Here is a 22327-nt window from a genome sequence, read left to right on the forward strand (position 1 = left end):
TCAAGCGGCCTATGTATTCCATGACTGTCATGGAGCCTTTCTTCAAACTTTGAAATTCATGTTTTAAGTACATAACTCGGGCTTCTGATATCTGAGAGTATGTCTGAGACAACTTACTCCACAGATCTGCCGCAGTGCAATCTGAAAGAGTAACCAACACTTCTTGAGAGAGTGTTGACGTAATATAAGCAACCAAAGATTGATCCCGCTTCCTCCAAGCCGTATACTCTGGATTCTTAATGGAAATGGTAATTGTGTCACCCTTCTCATCCTTGGTTTCCTGCAAAATAAGCTGTGGTGGTATAGGAACTAAACCATCTAAATGTTCATCGAGATCCTGACTCCGTATAAAAGGAAGGATTTGCCTTTTCCAGGTCAAAAAATTAGAATGAGTAAGTTTTTCTGTAACGAGCTGACTCAAGAAATTGGCAGAGGGACCGGATGACGAAGATGAAGAATAATCCATATCAGTGGAATAATGAATAAGCAAAACACGATGAATGAAAAGAAATAAACAGATTTGAGATCACTTAATCAATCAGTAAAAACTGTAATAGGGCATATACCTGTACGACCAAAAGTGTTGCACAAAGAACACTAAAACAGCAAAGAGGAAAGGAAACAGCAGTTGGTGATGTTTAGGCAAGAGAAAAAAAAATTGGAACCAGCACAGACGATAGAGTAACAGAAAAGAAGGAACTTGGGATGAACACAGTCGATGAACACGCTATTCACGCTGAAAGGAAAATAAAGGTACCAACTTTCAGAAGGGGAGATTTCATTTCTTTGAGATTGGGATGAACACGCTGTTCACGCTTGTAGAAGAAGAACCGAGTCCTAGAGAGAGAGGAGAGAGAGAGAGAGAGGAGAGAGAGAGAGAGAGGAAGAGAGAGAGAGAGAGAGAGAGAGAGAGAGACGGCTGCACAGAAAACCTCAGAACACTCATTCAATATTAGGGCCTCTCTCTATGTTAAATAGAGAGAGGCGTAAAAGCCTAATTACAATAAAGCTCCATTATAAAAACCAAAAATACAAATAGCATCTTAATGTAAAATAACTTTACTTAAAACCACCTATTCTCAACACTCCCCCTCAAGCTAGAGCATAGATATCAATCATGCTCAGCTTGTCACAACATTTTGAGAAATTTGGTCTGGCAAGAGGTTTTTGTGAACATATCTGCAACTTGGTCTTCCGACTTTAGATATTGGGTAGTAATATGACCCGCTTGAACCATATCCCTTACATAGTGGCAATCAACCTCAATGTGCTTTGTTCTCTCATGAAATACAGGATTGTTCGCTATATATGTTGCAGCTTTGTTATCGCACATCATGGTCATGGGAGAGGAAACCTTCACCTGAAGATCAAGAAGAACAGTACGAACCCACATCAATTCAGCAGTTGTTTGGGCCATAGCCCGATATTCTGATTCTGCACTCGACCTAGAAACCACATTTTGCTTCTTACTTCTCCAAGAGATCAAGTTGTCTCCCAGGAACACACAAAATCCTGTGGTAGATTTTCTATCTACTACAGATCCTGCATAGTCAGTATCAGAATAGGCCACTATATCCAGAGTTCCACCTTTCTTGAACCATAACCCCTTTCCAGGAGAAGATTTTAGATATCTGAGAATCATAATAGCTGCATTCCAGTGTACCTCAGTTGGTTTGTCCATAAACTGACTGACTTTACTTACTGCTAAAGCAATATCCGGCCTGGTTACAGTTACATACAGTAGTTTCCCAACTAGGGAGCGATAACTTTTGCTATCAACCAGTTTTGACCCTTCTTCAAACAACTGAACTTTATGGTCCATGGGAATATTTGCTGGTTTAGCTCCCAACATTCTTGTTTCCTTTAATAAGTCAAGAACATACTTCCGTTGAGACAAAACCATCCCTTCACGGCTCCTGGCAACTTCTATACCCAGAAAATACCTGAGTGAACCAAGGTCTTTTGTAACAAAATGTTTTTGAAGATAAGCCTTTGTGGCTTCAATAGCTTTCACATCATCACCTGTAAGAATGATGTCATCCACATATACCACCATAACAACTATGCCAGAGCTAGTTTTTTTATGAATAATGTATGATCTGCTGCTGACCTATTAAAGCCAAAACATGACATCACTTCAAACAACTTCTGAATCATGCACGAGGACTTTGTTTCAAGCCATAAATTGCCTTTTTCAATCTACACACCTTCTGACACTCCCCCTCAACCTCGAATCCTGGAGGTTGTTGCATGTAAACAGTCTCAGATAAGTCCCCATAGAGAAATGCATTTTTCATATCTAATTGGTACAGGCTTCAACCATGCTGAACAGCTACTGAGAGAACAAGACGAATGGTACTCATCCGTGCAACAGGAGAAAAAGTTTCAAAGAAATCAATACCATATGTCTGAGTATACCCTTTGGCTACTAATCTGGCCTTGTACCGTTCAATTGAACCATCAGATTTGTACTTTATCGTATATACCCATTTACATCCAACAATGTCAGCATCTGCTGGGGAATCAACTAGATCCCAAGTATGCTGAGATATTAAGGCATCCATTTCTTCTTGCATAACCATCTTCCAGCGAGTATCAAACTCTGCCTGCTGATAGTTCAGAGGAATAACTTCAGCAGATAAAGCTGAAATAAAAGATTTCATCTGATTTCCAATTCTGGCTTCGGAGACAAAATGAGATATGCGATATAAGGTACATTGTCGTGTCCCCTTTCGTAGAGCAATCGGCCTATTATCATCATCATGAAGATCATTATTGTCAGTAGAACTTACCTCAGGGGAATAAGAAGATGGAGGCACTTGCGGAGGTGGATCTCTACGCACATATACCAATGGAGGATTATGAAATCTGGAAGAGGATGAAGTGTGGTTCAGGAATGAGGGCACGGATTCCAAGGGAAATGGAGGTATAGGTAATGGACAAGACTCAACTGGATCAACCTGCAGCGGGGAACCGGTATTAGAGTAATATGGAGTGGATTCCAAGAAAGATACATCCGCACTGACATACTCTCGGCGAGAAGTAGGATCATAGCATCGATATCCCTTTTGATTTTTGGGATAACCTATAAATATGCATTTTGTAGCTTGAGTAGCTAATTTATCTCGGTCAGGGCCAAGTTTGTGTACAAAACAAATACATCCAAACACTTTGGGCGAGAGGGAGAAGAGAGGGGTATTGGGTTTTAGGATATGAATTGGAATTTGATCACCCACAGAAGAGGAAGGCATGCGGTTGATCAGATAGCAAGCAGTTGTAATTGCATCTCCCCAGTATAACGCAGGAACATTTGATTGAATCATAATAGTCTTGGCAACATCAAGTAGGTGACGATGTTTTCGCTCAGCCACCCCATTTTGTTGAGATGAATAGGCACAGGAAGTTTGGGGTTGGATGCCATTATCTTGGTAAAATTGTAACAGACTTTTTTATTTAAACTCGAGAGCATTATCAGTGCGAACAATCTTGACACTAGATTCAAACTGAGTTTTTATTTCAAGAATTAAAGATTTGATAATATTTGGAACATCAGATCGTTCCTTTATTAAAAACACCCATGATAACTTAGATAAATCATCAACAATAACTAAATAGTATCGACACTGAGTCCTAGTAGGAATCTTACTAGGACCCCATACATCAGCATGAGGAAGTTCAAAGACTTTATTACTAGACTGACTCTGACTCGAAGGAAACGAACTTCGATGATGCTTGCCCAGCTGACATGCTTCACACTGAAATGATGTGGTGGAGGGAATCTGAGGAAAGACCGAACGAAGCTTTGACAATGAAGGATGACCAAGACGACGATGCCACTGAACAGGACTAAATGAATGTTTCACTGCAACATGAACAGTACCCATTGGATGATGTAAGTAGTAGATTCCATTTTCTTCATAGCCTCCACCAATCTTCTTCCCTGTTAGCAAATCCTGAAAATGACAACCCATTGGATCAAATATTACTCTACAGTTTTGTTCTTTTACAAGGCAACTAACAGAAAGTAAACTTTGAGGAAATTTTGGAGCATGAAGAGCATTTTTCAACTGTAATGAGGAGGATATAGAAATATTTCCCTGACCAACAACCGGGGAGGTACTCCCATCGGCTAATGAGACTCCAAGCTGAGCCTTAATATCCTTTAGATCTGAAAAAACAAGTGAATTTCCACACAAATGTCTGGATGCACCAGAATCAATAATCCACTTACGGTCAGTCGGATGTAGAAGATTTCCGGTTGAATAGGCAACACCAGCAACAGGAGCGGTAGAACTCAAAGGACGAAGAGCTATCAGCTCATCATATTCAGCACGACTGAGGGTTATACTACTGTCACTTGTAGAGATATTTTCTTGTGCCTTTGTTGCCTCGAGAGTAGTGGTATTAGCTTTAGGAGCATATGACTTTGTTGAAGAGGAGGTTGGTCGGCCATGCTTATCCGAGCAACGATCTTCTAAATGTCCAGATTTTCCACAGAATGTACATTGAAGCTTTCCTTTGCCTCCCACACCTCGTCCGCGACTTCGTCCTCTGATGTTCTGAAGATTTCCACATCCATAACCAGATGAGACAACTAAGGCAGAAGACTGAGTCACAGGCTGAGAATGTGGAAGAGATATCGCAAGTCTGCTTAGACGGTTATATGCCCCTCAGCAAGAGTAGGTACATCCGAACCAGTCAACATTTGGACTTTTGCAACAGAAAATTATGAAGATAAACCTGTAAGAAACCTAGCAACCATAGTTTGTTCTTGATGATCTTTTTGTTTCGAACAACAGAGAGGTCTGTGAGCATTAAGTCTTTCAAACGCAGCTTTTACGGAGGCATAATACTGGGCCAAGGTTTGATCTCCCTGCTGTAAATTGTATATTTTCTGTTCGACTTGTAGGATACGACTCACATTAGTCTCTTGTGAGTATGTATCTCGAAGATTGTCCCACATCTGTTTGGCTGTATTATAATAAATTAAACCATCTGCAATATGGGGTTCGACACTATGCATAATCCATGACATAACTATATCATTATCTTCATCCCAGGTAACATATCTTCCCACCTTTTCAGTGGGTTCATCTTCCAACAAGATATGTTTTCTACGATGTCCAGATACCGACATCATAAATGTTCAGGACCACCTGGCATAGTTAGTTTCATTTAACCTTACAGACGAGCCGTACGAAAAGGGATTGGAAAATGCCTTATATTCTCCAATATGTTCCAATTTTGAATCACTTTTCGAAGTTTCAGCCATACTCCTGGTTAAAAAAACTGGACAGTCTCCAAACTAAACAGGGAAGAACCGTGTGTTACACTCACACTCCAACTGATATTCCAATCAGCAGTTGTTCACTCACGAACAAAAAAAAAAACCACGACAGTAGTGAGCAGCAGCCCACAAACAGAAAGATAATTCAGCACGTCAGTGAATCACGACTAACATGACTTCTGCATATGCAGCAATATTTTTTTTTCATAACAGGGGCAGCTCCCCAGACATATACAGTTCGACAATAAGTCATTCATTTTTTTTTCTTCACGAACAACACCACTACGTGTTGGATTGCTGCCAAAAAAAAAAAAACAGGAAGTCACGACCTGAAATCACGACATTTTCAGTGCAAATTGTACCAACACCAATCAAACTCCCCACAGCCACGATATCAAGATAAACAAAACAGGGCCCCAACCATATGTAGAATCATCAACAGCAATCAAACTCCCAACAGGTAGTCACGAGACTGACGGCAGGAAATACCACCAAGGCAGTAGGTAGTCACGAAACAATAAAACAAGAAGTTACGAACCCACAGCACGCATCCACGAACTTACAGCTAGCATCCACGACCAGCAGCGTGACCAGATCTGTCAGCAGATAAAAAAAAATTTACATCGCTGACCTGATTAGGTATTGATTTCTTTTACTCATTGGATCTGTTGACAGATCTGGTGGCCTTGATCACGATCTGATTAGGTATTGAATCACGATCAAGATGGCCTCCACGATCGATCGAGCCTCGATCACGCTCCCACGATCGGCATGGCTCTGATACCATGTAGAAGAAGAACTGAGTCCTAGAGAGAGAGGAGAGAGAGAAAGAGAGAGAGAGAGAGAGAGACGGCTGCACAGAAAACCTCAGAACACTCATTCAATATTAGGGCCTCTCTCTATGTTAAATAAAGAGAGGCGTAAAAGCCTAATTACAATAAAGCTCCATTATAAAAACCAAAAATACAAATAGCATCTTAATATAAAATAACTTTACTTAAAACCACATATTCTCAACAACGCTGAACACGCTGTTCACGATCTGATGAACACGATGTTCACGCTGAACACGCTGTTCTCGATCTGCTGATTGCTGCTGTTCACGATCGGTAAATGGGTGCTGATGAGATTTGGGATGAACACGTTGTTCACGCTGAACACGCTGTTCTCGATCTGCTGATTGTTGTTGTTCACGATCGAGAGATGGGTGCTGTTCACGATCTGTTATTTCAGAATTTCTTCACCCACGCTGTTCACGATCTGCTATTCCAGATCTTCTTCACGCACGCTGTTCACGATCTCCTATTTCAGAGTTTCCTCACGTCTGCTCTGATACCATGACAGTTTTGAGATCTGGTATAGCATCTACAGGACACACACACACATAGAGAGAGAGAGAACACAATGGCTGGGGCGGCAAAAGAATGCACGACCTCCAAGCCCTAACCAATATATAAATAAATCAACAGTTATACAACTATCCTTGTAATATCAGAGATATTACAAGGATGCCATTAATGAGAAAAATACAGCATGTGTTATATTAACATACCATGCGTATGGATCTGGATCCAGATCCATACGCAAGCTATATTTTAACAGATTATACTAGGTTTTGTTGAATATACTTTCTTAAACATAAACATGAAGTTTTTTTAACGTTTAAAACATTTCATATGATGATTTTAAATCAATTCAATGAAAGTTTAAAAATTCTTAGATCCGACTCTGGAGGTGAATACCTTTCAAATGAATTCAAGAGTTATCTTGAAAATTATGGTATCCTCCATCAAAAATCTTATCTGAAAACCCCATAACAGAATGGGTTAGTCGAACGAAAAGATAGGCATATTATTGAAACAACTAGAACGTTGCTCATTTTTCAAAACAACCCAAAGAAACTATGGGTTGAGGCAGCCCTTACTTTAGTCTATCTCATAAATAGACTTCCATCAAAAAATTTGAATAAATTTCTCCCTTTGAAAAGTTATACGAAAAAGAACCTGATTATAGCAGGTTAAGGGTTTTTGGATGTAAATGTTTTGTCCTTACCGATAAAAATGATAAGCTTTCCCCCAAAACCATTCATTGTGCCTTTCTTGGTTAATCGGAAACCCAAAAGGGTTTTCGATGTTATGACGTTAAAAATGACAAATTGTATGTTTCCAGAAATGTGAGTTTTTTGGAAAATCTTAGTGGTTTTGAAAGCCCAGAATCACATAATGAAAATGTAGACTATTCTTTTCTATTTGAACTGTTAGTCAAAGATGATGATACTAGTGATAATGAGTCAAGTTAGAATGACTCAAGTGATAATGAAATTGAGGAAATCATTCATATGCTCTCCTCCTCTGATCAACATATCGATGAGGGACCATCTAGAGATCCTATCACTTATGTTCATAGAGATAGAAACACCTTCCAAAGTGCTCTTGAAAAATATGATTATAGTCAGATTGTTCCTCAAGGTGAGGAGAACCTACATAGGACCGAAAGACATAGGAAAGCTTCCTCTAGGTTCATATCGTATGACTCTTTTTCACCCAAATATAGAGCATGTTTTAGTGCTATTCAATCTTACGTAGAACCTAAAAGCTTTGAGGAAGCACGAAAAAGTTCTGAATGGATAGTTGCAATGGAAAATGAACTCGGAGCTCTGAAAAGAGCCAAGACATGGGAATTTCAAGACATTCCTAAGGATAAGAAAATAATAGCGTATAGATGGGTATTTAAGGTTAAAACAAAGAGTGATGGATCTCTTGAGAGATATAAGGCTTGATTAGTTGCAAAGGGGTATAGTCAAGAATATGGGATTGACTATGAGGAAACCTTTGCCCCTGTGGCTCGAATGGTCATTGTCCGGTGTTTCATAATTGTTGCTTCAATCAACAAGTGGAACATCTATCAAATGGACGTTAAAAATGCCTTTCTAAACGGCGATCTGAATAAAGAAGTTTATATGGATGTCCCACCCGAAATGGAGGCCCCCAAAGGGAACGTACTTCACCTTCGAAAAGCACTTTGTGGTTTGAAACAAGCTCCCAATGCTTGGTATGATAGGTTTAATTCTATAATGTTAGAAAATGATTTTTCATCCTGTTTTACTGATACTGCTTTGTTTGTTAGAAAATTCAATGCAGGGATTGTGATCTTGCTGTTGTATGTGGATGATATGCTCATCACTGGTAGTGATTCTAATGGAGTAAAGAGCATAAAATCAATTTTGAAAGATAAATTTGAAATGTCTGATTCGGGTTTTCTAACTTATTTTTTGGGTATTGAAGTAGCATACTCTCATAGAGGGTATTTCCTATCTCAAATTAAGCTTTCTTCTAAGATCATTGACAGGTCAGGTATTACGAATGAAAAGGTTTGTGAAACTCATGCTATAGTAGGAGCTAAAATAAAGATTGATGATGGTGTTCCTCTTTCTGATCCTACTTCCTACAGACAACTTGTAGGATCGTTGATGTATCTGAGTATTACCAGACTAGATATCTCTCATGCAGTTCATACTGCAAGCCAGTTTCAACATGCACCAACATCAACCCACATGAGTGCCATCTTGCGAGTCGTAAGATACATAAAGAATATTGTAAATAAAGGAGTTTTTCTGTCATCTTCTTCTGTTTTAAAATTAATTGCTTATACTGACTCTGATTGGGGAGGTGACCCAAATAACCGCCACTGCACCACTGATTTTTGTGTGTTCTTAGGAGACTCACTGATTTCGTGAAGATGTAAGAAGCAGCAAAAAGTGTCTCTATCATCAACTGAAGCCGAATATCGTGCCATGACGACTACTACCATGAAAATTGTGTGGATCCAACAGTTGCTAGAAGACATGGGGGTCACAATAAAAGAGCCACCAAGCTATGTTGTGACAACAAAAGTATGATTTATATTGTTAAAAATCACACTTTTCATGAACGGACTAAACACATAGAGATGGATTGTCACTATGTTTGTGAGGCGTATCTAAAAGGTGTCATTGACCTTCCATATGTCACGTCAGAATATCAGCTGGCAAATTTCTTCACTAAAGCTTTGTGTGCTCCGCGATTTAACTTCCTCCTTGGCAAACTCTCTGTCATCGTACCCTAAGTTTGAGGGGGGTGTTAAATTATGTAATCCATTTCATGTACTCCAATATATATTTTATATATATAAGGTAATACACATACATATATTACATATATGTATATATATCTACTTATTATATATATAAAATATATATTTTTGTATTGATAGTCGTAGGGGTAGTTTCATCTTTTTACGCATATTCTTTTTCGTGAATATGATTATAATTCTTTTTTGTATTTTCTTTTTCTTTTTCGTTAAATTCTTTTTCTTTTTTATTAGATAAGTTGTACTTACCTTGGGAGGGGCCAACACAATAGTCGTTAGACCCCTCCAACGATCACGAGGGGCTCCTATAACGCCCTGAAATTTCTTAACTTGACAATTAAAGTTTTTTTAGGAAAGTCCCTGAAAGTTTGAACTTTGTTGTTCTGAAACCCCTTCAAAAAGTATCTTTCTATTTTGAAAATCAAGTTTTTTGCAAATCCCAGGCACGTTAGCTCGACAATCCAATCATGACCACGGTGATGAATAGCAGACAGCTGAAAAGAGTACTAAATCCTTAATAAAAAGTCGTTGTACAAGGAAAATCAACAGGAGGCCCAGCCCCCCCCCCCAGATTTAAAACAAAAACCCAAAACTCAAAACCCTGCAACGACAGCCAGAAGTCTGGAAGAAAAAGTATAGCCTCGAGCTACGTCGCATGCATCGTTAACTGCCTGTCGCCGCTACTCATCACCTGCCCATAAAAATGGGTCAGTCTCGCGAAAAACTAGTAGGAGTGTAAAAGGAACAAAAACAACTAGCAGGTAAAGCAGTTAAGCATATCATAACAGCAATAATGAGAAAGGATATACTGCACAGGAAAACTCACTCGTATGCTAGCACGTAATACCACAAGTATGCAAAAACAACAACTGAAGGGTGAGCATGCTTAATTTGGTTATCACTTGTTAACCGGCCATGTGGGTACGTACATGGCATACGAGCCGAAACAGTCGAAACCAATCTGAGGGTTCATTATGTCATATATCTTAAAATACCTCAGTTGACTGACTGAATCCTATCCTAAGGAGACGACCGGCGGTCGAGAGAGCAAGCCCCCAAAGGCCCAGTAGGGATGCATCCAACTTCTAAAGAAGTGTTAGGCTATCTAGTGCAGCCTCTTTCTCCTAACCTCCGATGACCGGGGAAGCCGAGTCTTTTGCCCGTAGATAGCCATTAATGGTCTGTTCATCGGAGTTGGTACCCTTCGTCCTCTCTCTTGGCAAAGCTAAGTCAAATCGAGCGCGACGGGGGTTTCTTAACCGCCGACTCATTCTTCATGCCCTGATCCATTGGACCCAAAGGAGCATCTTGCCCGTGAAGGCGCCTTAGACCCTTTTAGGTGTATTCTCAATCAGTATCATTGCACAATTGAGGCCTAATCTGCCTCGCGGTACTCCTTGCACTGTGCCAACTATGTTAGCATTACAATAGTACCCAAAAACCAAATGTTTGCCTAAACTCAGGAAACAGCAGCCCTTCGTGCAACGAGGGTCTTGTCTCGAGTTAGGAAATCTAGTATCTCATTTCGTAACTCACTGCAGAGTTCGAACGTTGATACTTGCGTTCTCACGCAAGGCTAAGCTCTGCTGTCGAATCCCTACCAATCCATGGCAGGGTGAGACCACGACAATAAAAAGAGTGACATATATATGTATTATATGTATGAAATAGCAAAAACAACAACAAATGAAATCAACCGGGACTAGGATCGCGAAACCGTGTCCTGGAAGTAAAAGACAAGAAAAGAAAGTGCAAAAAGAAAAGCCTTGGCACATATAGCGCGACGACAACGAAAAGTAAAGTGCAGAAAGGAAACGGGACCAAGATCGCGAAACCGCGTCCTGGAAGTAAAAGACAATAAAGAAAGGTACACAAAAAGGAAAGCGTTGGCACATATAGCGCGACGGCAACGAAAAGTAAAGTGCAGAAAAAGTAAAGTGCAGGAAAAGTAAAGTGCAGGAAAGGACGTACATATATACTATATGTAAATGTTTTAATTTATTAGTTAAGTCCTTTGTTTTTAGCAGTTCATTGTTCCTGTTCCTTTTTACGCAAACCCCTACCTAGAAGGGGTGCGAGGGTCTATACGCTTGAGAGCGTAAGTGATCACTGTCTCAGGCCGCGTAGCACTAGAAGGCTTCGTGGTGCAACTTGCAAGTCAAAAGGGTCAAAACGCCATAATACCACGAGGAACGGGTCCAGTAAGACTTGCAGTGGTACCGGACCCCAAAAACTTGGGGAGGCAGGGAGCTCAATTCCCTGCACAAGAAGGACAGAGGCAACAAGGCAGGGGAGGGACCAAAGGCTCCCTGCCAAGACCACCTCAAAGGAAACAAGGCAGGGGGCAGAACCCCCTCTTGACGAGAAGCAAAAAGGAGAGCAGGGAGAGCTTCGCCCCCCGGCTGGAAAGCACAAGGCAGGGGGGCAAAGCCCCCTGCCGAGGAGTACAGGAAGGCAGGGGCCTCGCCCCCTTGCCAGAAAACGCAAGGCAGGGGGCGAATCCCCCTGCCGCAACACATAAGAAGGCAGGGAGGCGAATCCCCCTGCGCAACACATAAGAAGGCAGGGGGCTCGCCCCCTGCCGGGAAGACACAAGGCAGGGGGTGAAACCCCCGACCAGAAAACCCAAGAAGGCAGGGGGCTCGCCCCCTGCCAGAAAACACAAGAGGGCATGAGGCTTGCCCCCTACCGGAAAACACAAGACAGGGGGCCTAGCCCCCCTGCCGGAAAGCAAAAAGGCAGGGGGGCAAAACCCCCTGCCAACAACATAAGGCAGGGGGGCTCGCCCCCCTGCTGGAAAGCAAAAAGGCAGGGGGGTAAAAATCCCCTGTCAACAACATAAGGCAGGGGGGCTCGCCCCCTGCCGAAAAGCACGAGGCAGGGGAACGAAACCCCCTGCCGAAAACACAAGGCAGGGGGGGTCGTCCCCTGCCGGAAAGCACAAGGCAGGGGGGCTCCCCCCCCCCCCCCTGCCGGAAAGCACGAGGCAGAGGGGCGAAACCCCCTACAAAAACACAAGGCAGGGGGCCGAAACCCCTGTCGGAAGGCACAAGGCAGGGGGGTGAAACCCCCCTTGTCGGAAACCACCACCACCCCTGCCAAGGCCACAAGCGGAGGGGTTCGCTCCCCCCCTTCTCACACGGGAAACAGGAAGACGTGGGAGAGGGGGACTCACCTGGAGGTCGCTGGCGAAGTCAGACGGTGTCGGACGAAGGTGGGTAGCGGGTGTCGGCGGGTGGCATCGACGGTGAGAAGGAGGGAGAGACAGAGGAAGAGGGAAAATCGGGGGAGCCGAGAGGGGGGGAAATGGGCGTCGGGGAGAGGAGACGCGACAGGGAGGGGAAAGCCTTCGATGCTTTCCCCCCCTCCCGCCTGCTTCATTTATAAGCAGGAAAAAAAAGGGGGGGAGCGGGCGCCGCTACGTAGGCCCTTACGGCCTACCGACAGTCGTCCCCTCACGGGGCTTGGATCCAGGTCGGATCCGGATCCGACCAAGGTCCGAGATGATTTTTTTTCTGTTATTACAGCTCCAACGACTGTGTGGAGCCCCTTCCAAGGCCCACTAATCCCCTATAAATAAGGGTCCTCATTCTTGTATTAGGTATGGATTTGGGTCAAAGCCCAAGCATTCAATAAAAGCTTTTTATTCTTTTAGTGCATTTATGGGATTGATTTGTGCTTTTGTGCACAAGTGTTCTAAGTGTTCTTATTGTGCATGTGTGCACGGATTTGTTATCAAGAATATTAAGATCTTGATCTTAGTATCTTGTTGAAGATACTTTCACAAGATGATGACGATGACCCACTTGCCAAAAAAATGGCCAAAGATAAAGAGATCATTGAGCGGCAGTGGGATGCAAGACTGAGGAATTATTGTCCTATTGTTTGGCAAATAGGCTCTAGAAGATAGTTTTAGGATCTTTATAATTTAGAAGATAGTTCAGTTTTAGGATCTTTATAGTTTAGAACTTTAGAGATGAAGATTGGCATGTAAGACGGTTAAATGTAATGTTTTTAGTTATCATGAACTCTAAGTAGTTTAGTTATGACTTATGGCATTTTAGTATGACTTGGATGTGAAGTTAATATTGTTAGTTAAGGCTTTAATTATGCTTAAAATTTAAATTATGCAGCTGCCTTTTATTTACATTGTCAGTTACCAATTGCATGGTTTGTTATTAATTTTAGTAGGAGGAGAAGAATAAGATGAAGAAGATGATGATGATGACAACTATGATTATTGAGATTTTTGTTTTTGTTTTTGTAATATAAAAGTATGAGTCTTGTGGTATTTTCTTAATTGCAAGAGTCTTATGTAGCTTATAGAGACATAAATGTTTCATATGTGATTTTATGGTTGTATTTTGTATAATTCATCATTGTTTCATGTGTTATAATTTTTCAAGAATTTTTGCTAATTTTTTCTGATTTTCTTTATGTGATTTTATGGTTGTATTTTGTATAATTCATCATTGTTTCATGTGTTATAATTTTTCTAGAATTTTTGCTCATTTTTTCTGATTTTCTTGATGTTTTTGGAATTTTTAGAAATTTTTATTAAAAATTTACGATACGGTATAGGCTAATTTTTGCTCGACCGATAACGATATGATACTTACAACCTTGATATAATCTGCGGTTTCTGAAATGGTAGTGCCAATCTCAATGAAGGTCTTCAACATCTCACTTGGTTGCGTTCATAAAAGTTAAATAGCTTATCTAAGGTATATAAGCAATCAAATGGAAATCCAAAAAAAAACAAGAACCTGAATCTCAAGAACATGAGCAGGGAGCTCTTTCAGGAATCGCGATGGTTGAAGAACCTGCAAAACAAGAAAGTATGATATACAATAAAACAGTTAGAGAAGGAAGTCAGATGCATGACATCTAAAGCACCTGATCCAAACCTGCCAATTTGCATCCATGATGACATATAATATGTACAGTTTTTTTCGAGCACGAGTCATTGCAACATATAGAAGTCTCCGCTCCTCCTAAAAATATTTAAAGCTGTTAAAATGGAAGAGTAAAGCATCACAAGAGATCAGATTAACAAGTGCAAGCTCACCTCAACACTGCATGAATCATCCCTGAACCCATCAGTGTCATGCAACAAAGGAATTTCAGAATCATTTGCCTGAGAAAATGGGTTAAATCTTAAATCTCACATTTGAAAGAAACCATAACTTCACCAAAATATGAAACAACAAAAGAATCACAAATGAGCAATGCAACTAAAATCCTACCAAGCCATCATAAAAAAAACTAAAATCCTACCAAGCAACACAAATTGTAAGAAATATCAACAGTTATGCCCATGAAGTGTCAATTCAAACTAATAAGAAAACAGTATACAAGGCTATGTGACTGAGGAGACACCTATACTATTGTATGTGAAATTAGCTCCCTCTAGTAAGCAGCTAAGACAAATGATCAGGTCAATCATCAAACAAAGATGTACAACAACTTTGATACGAATGGAATAACTTATTCTACAAATATATGAAGGTACAACCATCACTGGACCACGCATGCAGCATTCAATTAGTTCATATCAGAAACAAGTTCTTTCATACTCAAGCTGGGAGATGACCCTGATGGGATTCAAACCTGAGATCCCCCCCATGAACATAATGAAATAATGATGATGAGAGTAACTATGACTAGATTCCAAAAGTAATAACTGTTAGAAAACTTATTTCATGTACCTTAATAATGAAAACAGTGTCCCACTCTAAACCTTTTGACTGCATTACAAGGCTCCAAGATGAATCCATTAGTATATTTCCAATCAGAACACAAACAAACATGAATTTGAGAAGTTCCAGAACAGATGGCAGTTTAGAGGACAAGGACAACCTGATGAATTGTGGTCAAACTAACAGAGTTCTCATTATGAATCCGCCTAGAACGAAAATTTTCACTCTCTCTTTCAGATATATAAGCAATAAATTCTTTCAGCACATATATGCAACCTTTGTCTCCTGAAGTCCCTTCTTTGGATCCAAGTGCATTACAATGTGTAGACAAGAATTCAGATACATCATCCAGTAGATAGTGGAGGACCTGCATTCCAGCATAATAAGGTCCACTATGAAATATCCATCACCAAAATCAGTATCATCAAACTAGCTCAGTCACGATTGTCTCATTAATTCTGGAAAACCACATAGAAGACATGGAATTAAACAAAGGCATGTAGAAAATAAGCAAGCAAGAGATGGAAAAGGGAACTTTTTTCTATTGTTTGCCATAGAAACATCCATCCATGATCAGGGTTGGGGATACAAAGTTACAAACCGATTGAGCAAAGCTTTTGATGTTCAATCTCAGTTCACTAAGCTATATATCAAGGCTTGCCTCTTGCTCATACTCAGCTCAGGTCAGTTAAGTGTGTGAACACTGCTCATTTAAGATTATGCAATGAGCCAACCTCACTCTCAGCAGGCATGTGAGCACAATTGAGCTTGTCATGCAAGCAAGCCATTTTAGCTGGACATGTTACCAAGTTCATTTTACCTCATCAAGCTTCCAAACCAAATTGAGCTTGGCTGAAAACAAAATAGTGGTGCAATAAAAAAATAACTAGAAACAACTTAGAATAGACAGCCCACAATTAAAACATTTACAGAACAAGTATTTCTATATCTAGTTCTGATATTCTTACAAGTACACAGAGAGCAAGAAAACTAAAATAGCCATTGCAAATGCCTGAACATAAGTTATAAGTGTTAGAACATCAGTTTCCACCTGAGCTGATCTGCAAAAGAGGGAAAAGTGAGAAGATAAAGATAGAAGAAAGAGGAGACGCTGAGTCGTTTTTGCTGCACACAGGCTCACGATTTTTCATTTCATTATTGTGGCCTTGTTTAATGTATTTAAGCATTAGGTATTAGGTTACAACTTATGGACACGATTGTCCTATAACAAGTTACAATATTACATCCGTGCCCCAGTAAACACGTCAATGCACAATCCCAGTTTGGATCTGGGTCAGACCCAAACTGGGTCCAGTACTACACAACACTCAAGTTCTGCATGGTCTTGAACCATGTACAACTTGTTCTTCAGGAACCAAAATCTGTTTTTCGTCAAACCCTTTGTAAATAAATCCGCCACCTGGTCTTTTGTAGGAATGAAATGAGGCTCAATCTCTTTGTCTTCAGCCTTCTGTCAAATGAAATATTGATCTATCTCAATGTGTTTTGTCTTACTGTGGAAAATAGGATTAAAGGATATATTAATGGCACTTTGATTGTCACACAATAAAATAGACTTGGAAATTTGTTCCTCCAATTCATTCAACAAATGTCTTGTCCAAGTAGCTTCAGCAGTTGCAACACCCATTGATCGATATTCAGCCTCAGTACTTGATCTAGCTACTGCTTTTTATTTTCTACTGCTCCAGGATACTAGGTTTTCCTCAAGAAAGATGCAATATCCGGAAACCGACCTCCTTTCATCAGGATCTCCTGCCCAGTCTGCATCACTGTAGACCATGACATCATGCATGCTTCCTCTTTTCCAACTTTTCTGATACACCAACCCATCTCCAATAGTATCTTTTAAGTATCTCAACACCCTCTTGACTGCATCCATAGGTAAGATATTGAAGCATGCCGACTACACTTCGATATCTTGTAGGATCCAGGTACAAATCTCCATCCTGTGAACTGAGTTTTTTATATAAGACACTCGGTGTAGACAAAGGCTTCCAATCTTGCATACCAAATTTCTTCAATAAATCTAGTGTGTATTTATGTTGTGTCAAGGTCGGGTAACCATCCTTCCTGTCTACCTCGACCCCAAGGAAATAATGCAAATCTCCCAAATCTTTCATCTTAAACCTTTGACTTAATAGTCCTTTTATTTCTTCAATGTGATTCATTGAATTCCCTGTAACTATAATATCATCAACGTATATTAACAACAAGGTGGTTATGCCTTTATCCTTGAAGATGAATAAGGAGTGGTCTAAGAGAGATCTACAAAACCCATGCCTATGTATTTCTAAGGAGAAACTCTCAAACCACGAGCGTGAGGCCTGCTTCAAACCAGATATGGCTCTTTTTAGTCTGCATATATATGTGCTTGGGTCTCCCTCAGCATATCCTGGAGGTTGTTCCATGTAAACTTGTTCCTTCAAGTCTTCATGAAGAAATGCATTTTTGACATCTAACTGACTCAATGTCCATCTATGTTTGACGGCTAAAGACAATATAATTCTTATTGTCCCCATTTTGACCACGGAACTGAAAGTCGCATCATAATCCTGACCATATTCCTGTGTAAACCCCTATGCAACAAGTCTTGCTTTGTATCGTTCTATAGTGCCATCGGTTTTGTATTTGATTTTATAAACCCACTTGGAATCAACAACATTTCTATTAGGAGGTCTGACAACAATTTCCCATGTCTGACATTCATGAAGCGCTTTCACTTCTTTATTCATGACCTCAATCCATTTGTTTGATTTCACAGCATGATGAAACCCTATGGGTTCATCATGCTTATCAACCTGAGACAGAAAAAGTTGAAGATCCATAGAAAAATTATTGTAGTTGACTCATCTGTCAATAGGATGTCTGATTCTATTTGAACTCCTCAGGTTTCCAACAGGCACATAAATATCTGATCCAATGTGAGGAGCAGGGGGAGTACCTTTTTCTCTTCGCACATACACATACCCTTTAAATTTGTCAATAGGATGCGATTGTGGGTTTGCCCCTTCTTCAGTGTGTGAAGCTCCACCGACCTGATCACCAGATTGAGGTAAGCATGCTTGGCCTGAGTCAATATTATTTTGGTCAGTCGAGTTTGTTTCTTGAGTACACTGAGGTAAACAATCACCATAAGCATTTGCAAATAATTTTGCATTCATCCACGGATGATAAACTTCTTCTCTGGGAATCCTTTGACAGATATTAAATGATACATCTCCAAGATTATTCTCGTCAAATACAACATTCCTGAAAATCTTAAAACGCTTAGTCATGGGGCCATAACACCGATAACATTTATAATCATCAGCATATCCCACAAATCTACACTTGGAAGCCTTTGGTTGGAATTTGTTCCTGAGAGAATCATCAATATGAACATAACAAATGCATACAAACACACGCAGAGCATTATAATCGGGTTGAATGCCAAAAAGAGAACAGAATGGTGAACTATTTTGCAAAACTGTCATAAGCAGAAGATTTATAATATAGACAGCTGAATGGAATGCTTCTGTCCACAGACTAATGGGAAGATTACTGTTGTGCATCATGCTCATGGCCGTTTCAACAATATGCCTATGCTTTCGCTCAGCGACCCCATTTTGTTGTGGCGTATGTGGACAAGACACTCTACGCTTTATTCCATTACTTTGGAAAAAATCAGTAAAATCTTTCAATGTATACTCACCACCTCAATCACAATGAAAATGCAGATTATTGGTAGAGAAATGGTTTCGAACAAAGGCATGAAAGTTGCGAAATATGGAAAAAGTTTCAGACTTATGCTTCATAAAGAATATCCAAGTATAACGAGAGTAGTTGTCAATAAAGGTGAGATAATATCTGTTGTCAAAAGAAGAGCATATGGGCGCAAGACCCCAAACATCTGAATAAACAATTTCAAAGGATCTTGAAACTCTTTTATTTATAGAATCAAAAGGAAGTGCATGACTCTTACGCATTTGACAACTGGGACACTTTTTATTACTGATCTCAAGAGCTAAGCTTGATTTAGGAATTAATTTGCTTTGATACCATGTTAGAAAATCAGTTTCCACCTGAGCTGATATGCAAAAGAGGGAAAAGTGAGAAGATAAAGATAGAAGAAAGAGGAGACACTGAGTCGTTTTTGCTGCACACAGGCTCACGATTTTTCATTTCATTATCGTGGCCTTTTTTAATGTATTTAAGCATTAGGTATTAGGTTACAACTTATGGACATGATTGTCCTATAACAAGTTACAATATTACATCTGTGCCCCAGTAAACATGTCAATGCGCAATCCCAGTTTGGATCTGGGTCAGACCCAAACTGAGTCCAGCACTACACGACACTTAATAATAAGTACATGAGCTTTAATGAGATTGCAAGCTTGTAATGAGCCAAACAGCTCAATAGTTGCTTGTTAACTTAATAAACCAGGGCAAGCACTACTTATTCACTTGGCTCACTAAAAGCTCATGAAACAGGCTTGTACTTGACCCATTGAACCTCTTTTACTAGCCCAAACAAGCCTTAGACAAGCTGAGCTGATCCAAGCCATGAGATGCTACATTTTCTTCCCAGGACTATTTATGAAAAATAATATGGTTAAGAGAAAAGCAATGCAAAAAAGAACCAAGAACAAAAGCATGGTACGAAGATAAAGAGTTGAAAGTAATTTTAAATAATACGGTTAAGGGAAAAGTGATGCAAGGACCAAGAACAAAAGCATGTTATGGAGATAGAGTTGAAACTATCTTCATAGTCTAGTTTGCATAAAAACAGTAAACCAAAATTAAAAGTTTTATTTCCAAAAGTATGTTTTTGAGAGCTCATATTGCAAAACAGAACATGGATATTCTACTTCTCGAAGAAAAAACAATAGATAATTAAACTTTCTCTATGCAAAACTGGTTAAAATGATACAAAAGCAACCGAAATTGCATAGTGAAAACTTATGAAATACTAAAAGAACTTTGGGTGGTGAAAAATGAACGTCAGCATGAAGTCTGTCTAAGAACCAGAATAACAACCAAGAAAAGAAAATTGTCACAATTGATAGCAGTGTTACCATGACCGGTGATTCATCAGCCAAATAGCTGAAGCATCATGATCTTCTTCATGGCAAAGTTGTCAACCTCAATTTTCTTTGAAAATCATTGGATCAGAAACACACCTATGAAACGGGAGAACCAAGGGCGAGCTAACACCTTTCTAAAACAGAAAGGTTTGCGGCTTGAAGGTTGAGAGAGAAAGAGTATTTTAAATGGAAGCATCATGAGAGAGAAAGAGGGAGTTAATTCCTCAAATGGAGGCCCTCAATGTCTTTTACAAAAAAAAGATAATACGTACTAAAACAACTCTTAAATTGTGATATAATAGCAAAATAAAAATAAATAAATTTATCGATAAAAAGAGAGTGAAGGGTGTATCTTTGAACACCCTTCTCAACGAACAACACAATGGACTTGCGGAGATCAATGGTGTGCACTAAGTTTAAAAAGAGGCTTTTAGAGGTGGTCTTGAACACAGCTAAAGGCCATTTGGGTGGACACGCATTGTGTGACCGTGCTTCTGCCCATTCGCTCATTTATATGGCATTCAAATTTATGTCATTTCGTAAAAAGAGATAATATTAATATAGATATAATAACAAAAAATGAAAAATAGCAAAATATGACAAGTATTTTATGTCCATTCACCTTTTTACAGAGTAATATTACTTTAATAAATTCAATAATAAAGAAAAAACTAACAGTTTTTTATACTAATGTAGATCATAATCAATGTCACATTGGTACAGGTATGGGTGCGAGTACGACATGGCAATTTAAAAATTTGTGGGTATGGGGACACAGCTATATATATATATATATATATATATATATATATATATATATATATATATATATATATATATATATATATATATATATATATATATATATATATATATATATACACACACACACACATATATATATAGTTTGGACTTTAGATCGGGATGGATCCAATACATCGTGTATATATACATATATGAGAGGATGATATTTTGGCAAGATTGGGGGGGTTGAACAAAATTTTTCTAAAAGAAGAGAGGGATGTTTGATATTTTGGTTTATAAAATAAAATGCAAAAAAGAGAAGGTTTGGGGCTTGTGACGTCTCTCTCTCTCTCTCTCTCTCTCTCTCTCTCTCTCTCACACACACACACATACACACATTTTTTTATCAAGAAAAAAAGAGTTTCAAAAGTTGGGTAGGGTCACAGTTGAACCCGACCCAAATAATCCACAACATACCCGTGACACACCCAGTACCTGTACCCATACCCAGGCGTGTCGACACAGGTACAGCGAGCCATCTGCTGTGTCATGTTACATAGATCATAATATTTGATTTATGTTTCATTGATTTCAGCATTTTTTACTGCCATAGGTCCTACAAATTCATTCAATTCCATCTAATTGATTTCTATCTAAGCATAGCATAACTGCAACAAAATTTTATTATATAGTAAAGGTAATAACATGACAATTTTTTAAAGCATAACTAGAAAAGCTTTTATTTATTTTGTAGCTTTAAAATTCAGTTTTCTTCCTTTCTTTGACGACAGGAAGAAACCACTGTTATGAGAGCTGTTTATAGTAATTAAAATGAAATTAATGATTTTGATTATTAATCACGATGTGGTGAGGTATTTGCATGCTGAAATTAGCCGATTTTGTCTCAATCAATCCCAATTTGCCAAGAAAAGCAGTTCCAGATGAATTGCCAAGGACGAGTTTTGCTACTACTATTGATTGTACAAAGAAAATTAGCTTACAGTTCTCAGGTCATTGTCTTCATTCAGCAACTTCCCACCATCAGCATCAACAACTGCACGCCGACTAAGTAGATATTTCTGCATAAAAAAAATTCTCAAATCATCATACACTTGCTTCAGGAAAATTAGTGAAAACTACACCCTTAAAAGAAGATGACAATAGCACATTTCCACCCTACACTCAAACAATGGATAATACAGCGAGGTCGCAGACCAGTAATGTCTAAACAAACACAAGTGGGAAGGCTGATGGGGCCAGTTCTGCCAGGAAAATATGAATAATATAAAGAGCGAGAAGGAAATATATAAAACGTCTTTTCAACATCATTTTCCACTTAACTGGTTGTGTGATATTCATGATGTAAAGGCATCCTAAGAGTG

At 39.4% G+C, this 22327-nt stretch overlaps 1 protein-coding gene across 1 annotated transcript in view; it reads right to left on the minus strand.

The window, feature by feature from the left end:
* Nucleotides 1-22327, minus strand: part of SRS2 (P-loop containing nucleoside triphosphate hydrolases superfamily protein) — a 148925-nt gene that overhangs the window by 55744 nt on the left and 70854 nt on the right. The window contains exons 17-22 of the mRNA XM_089981464.1: nucleotides 21947-22024; nucleotides 15275-15481; nucleotides 15124-15162; nucleotides 14484-14552; nucleotides 14323-14409; nucleotides 14182-14238 (exon numbers count right to left, since the gene is read on the minus strand). Of these exons, the coding sequence (XP_089837590.1) occupies nucleotides 14182-14238; nucleotides 14323-14409; nucleotides 14484-14552; nucleotides 15124-15162; nucleotides 15275-15481; nucleotides 21947-22024 (537 nt within the window). The remainder of the gene's footprint in view (nucleotides 1-14181; nucleotides 14239-14322; nucleotides 14410-14483; nucleotides 14553-15123; nucleotides 15163-15274; nucleotides 15482-21946; nucleotides 22025-22327) is intronic.

This window comes from Nuphar pumila, chromosome 11 (genome assembly GCF_984573655.1).
Source record: "Nuphar pumila chromosome 11, dmNupPumi1.hap1.1, whole genome shotgun sequence".
NCBI lineage: Eukaryota > Viridiplantae > Streptophyta > Magnoliopsida > Nymphaeales > Nymphaeaceae > Nuphar > Nuphar pumila.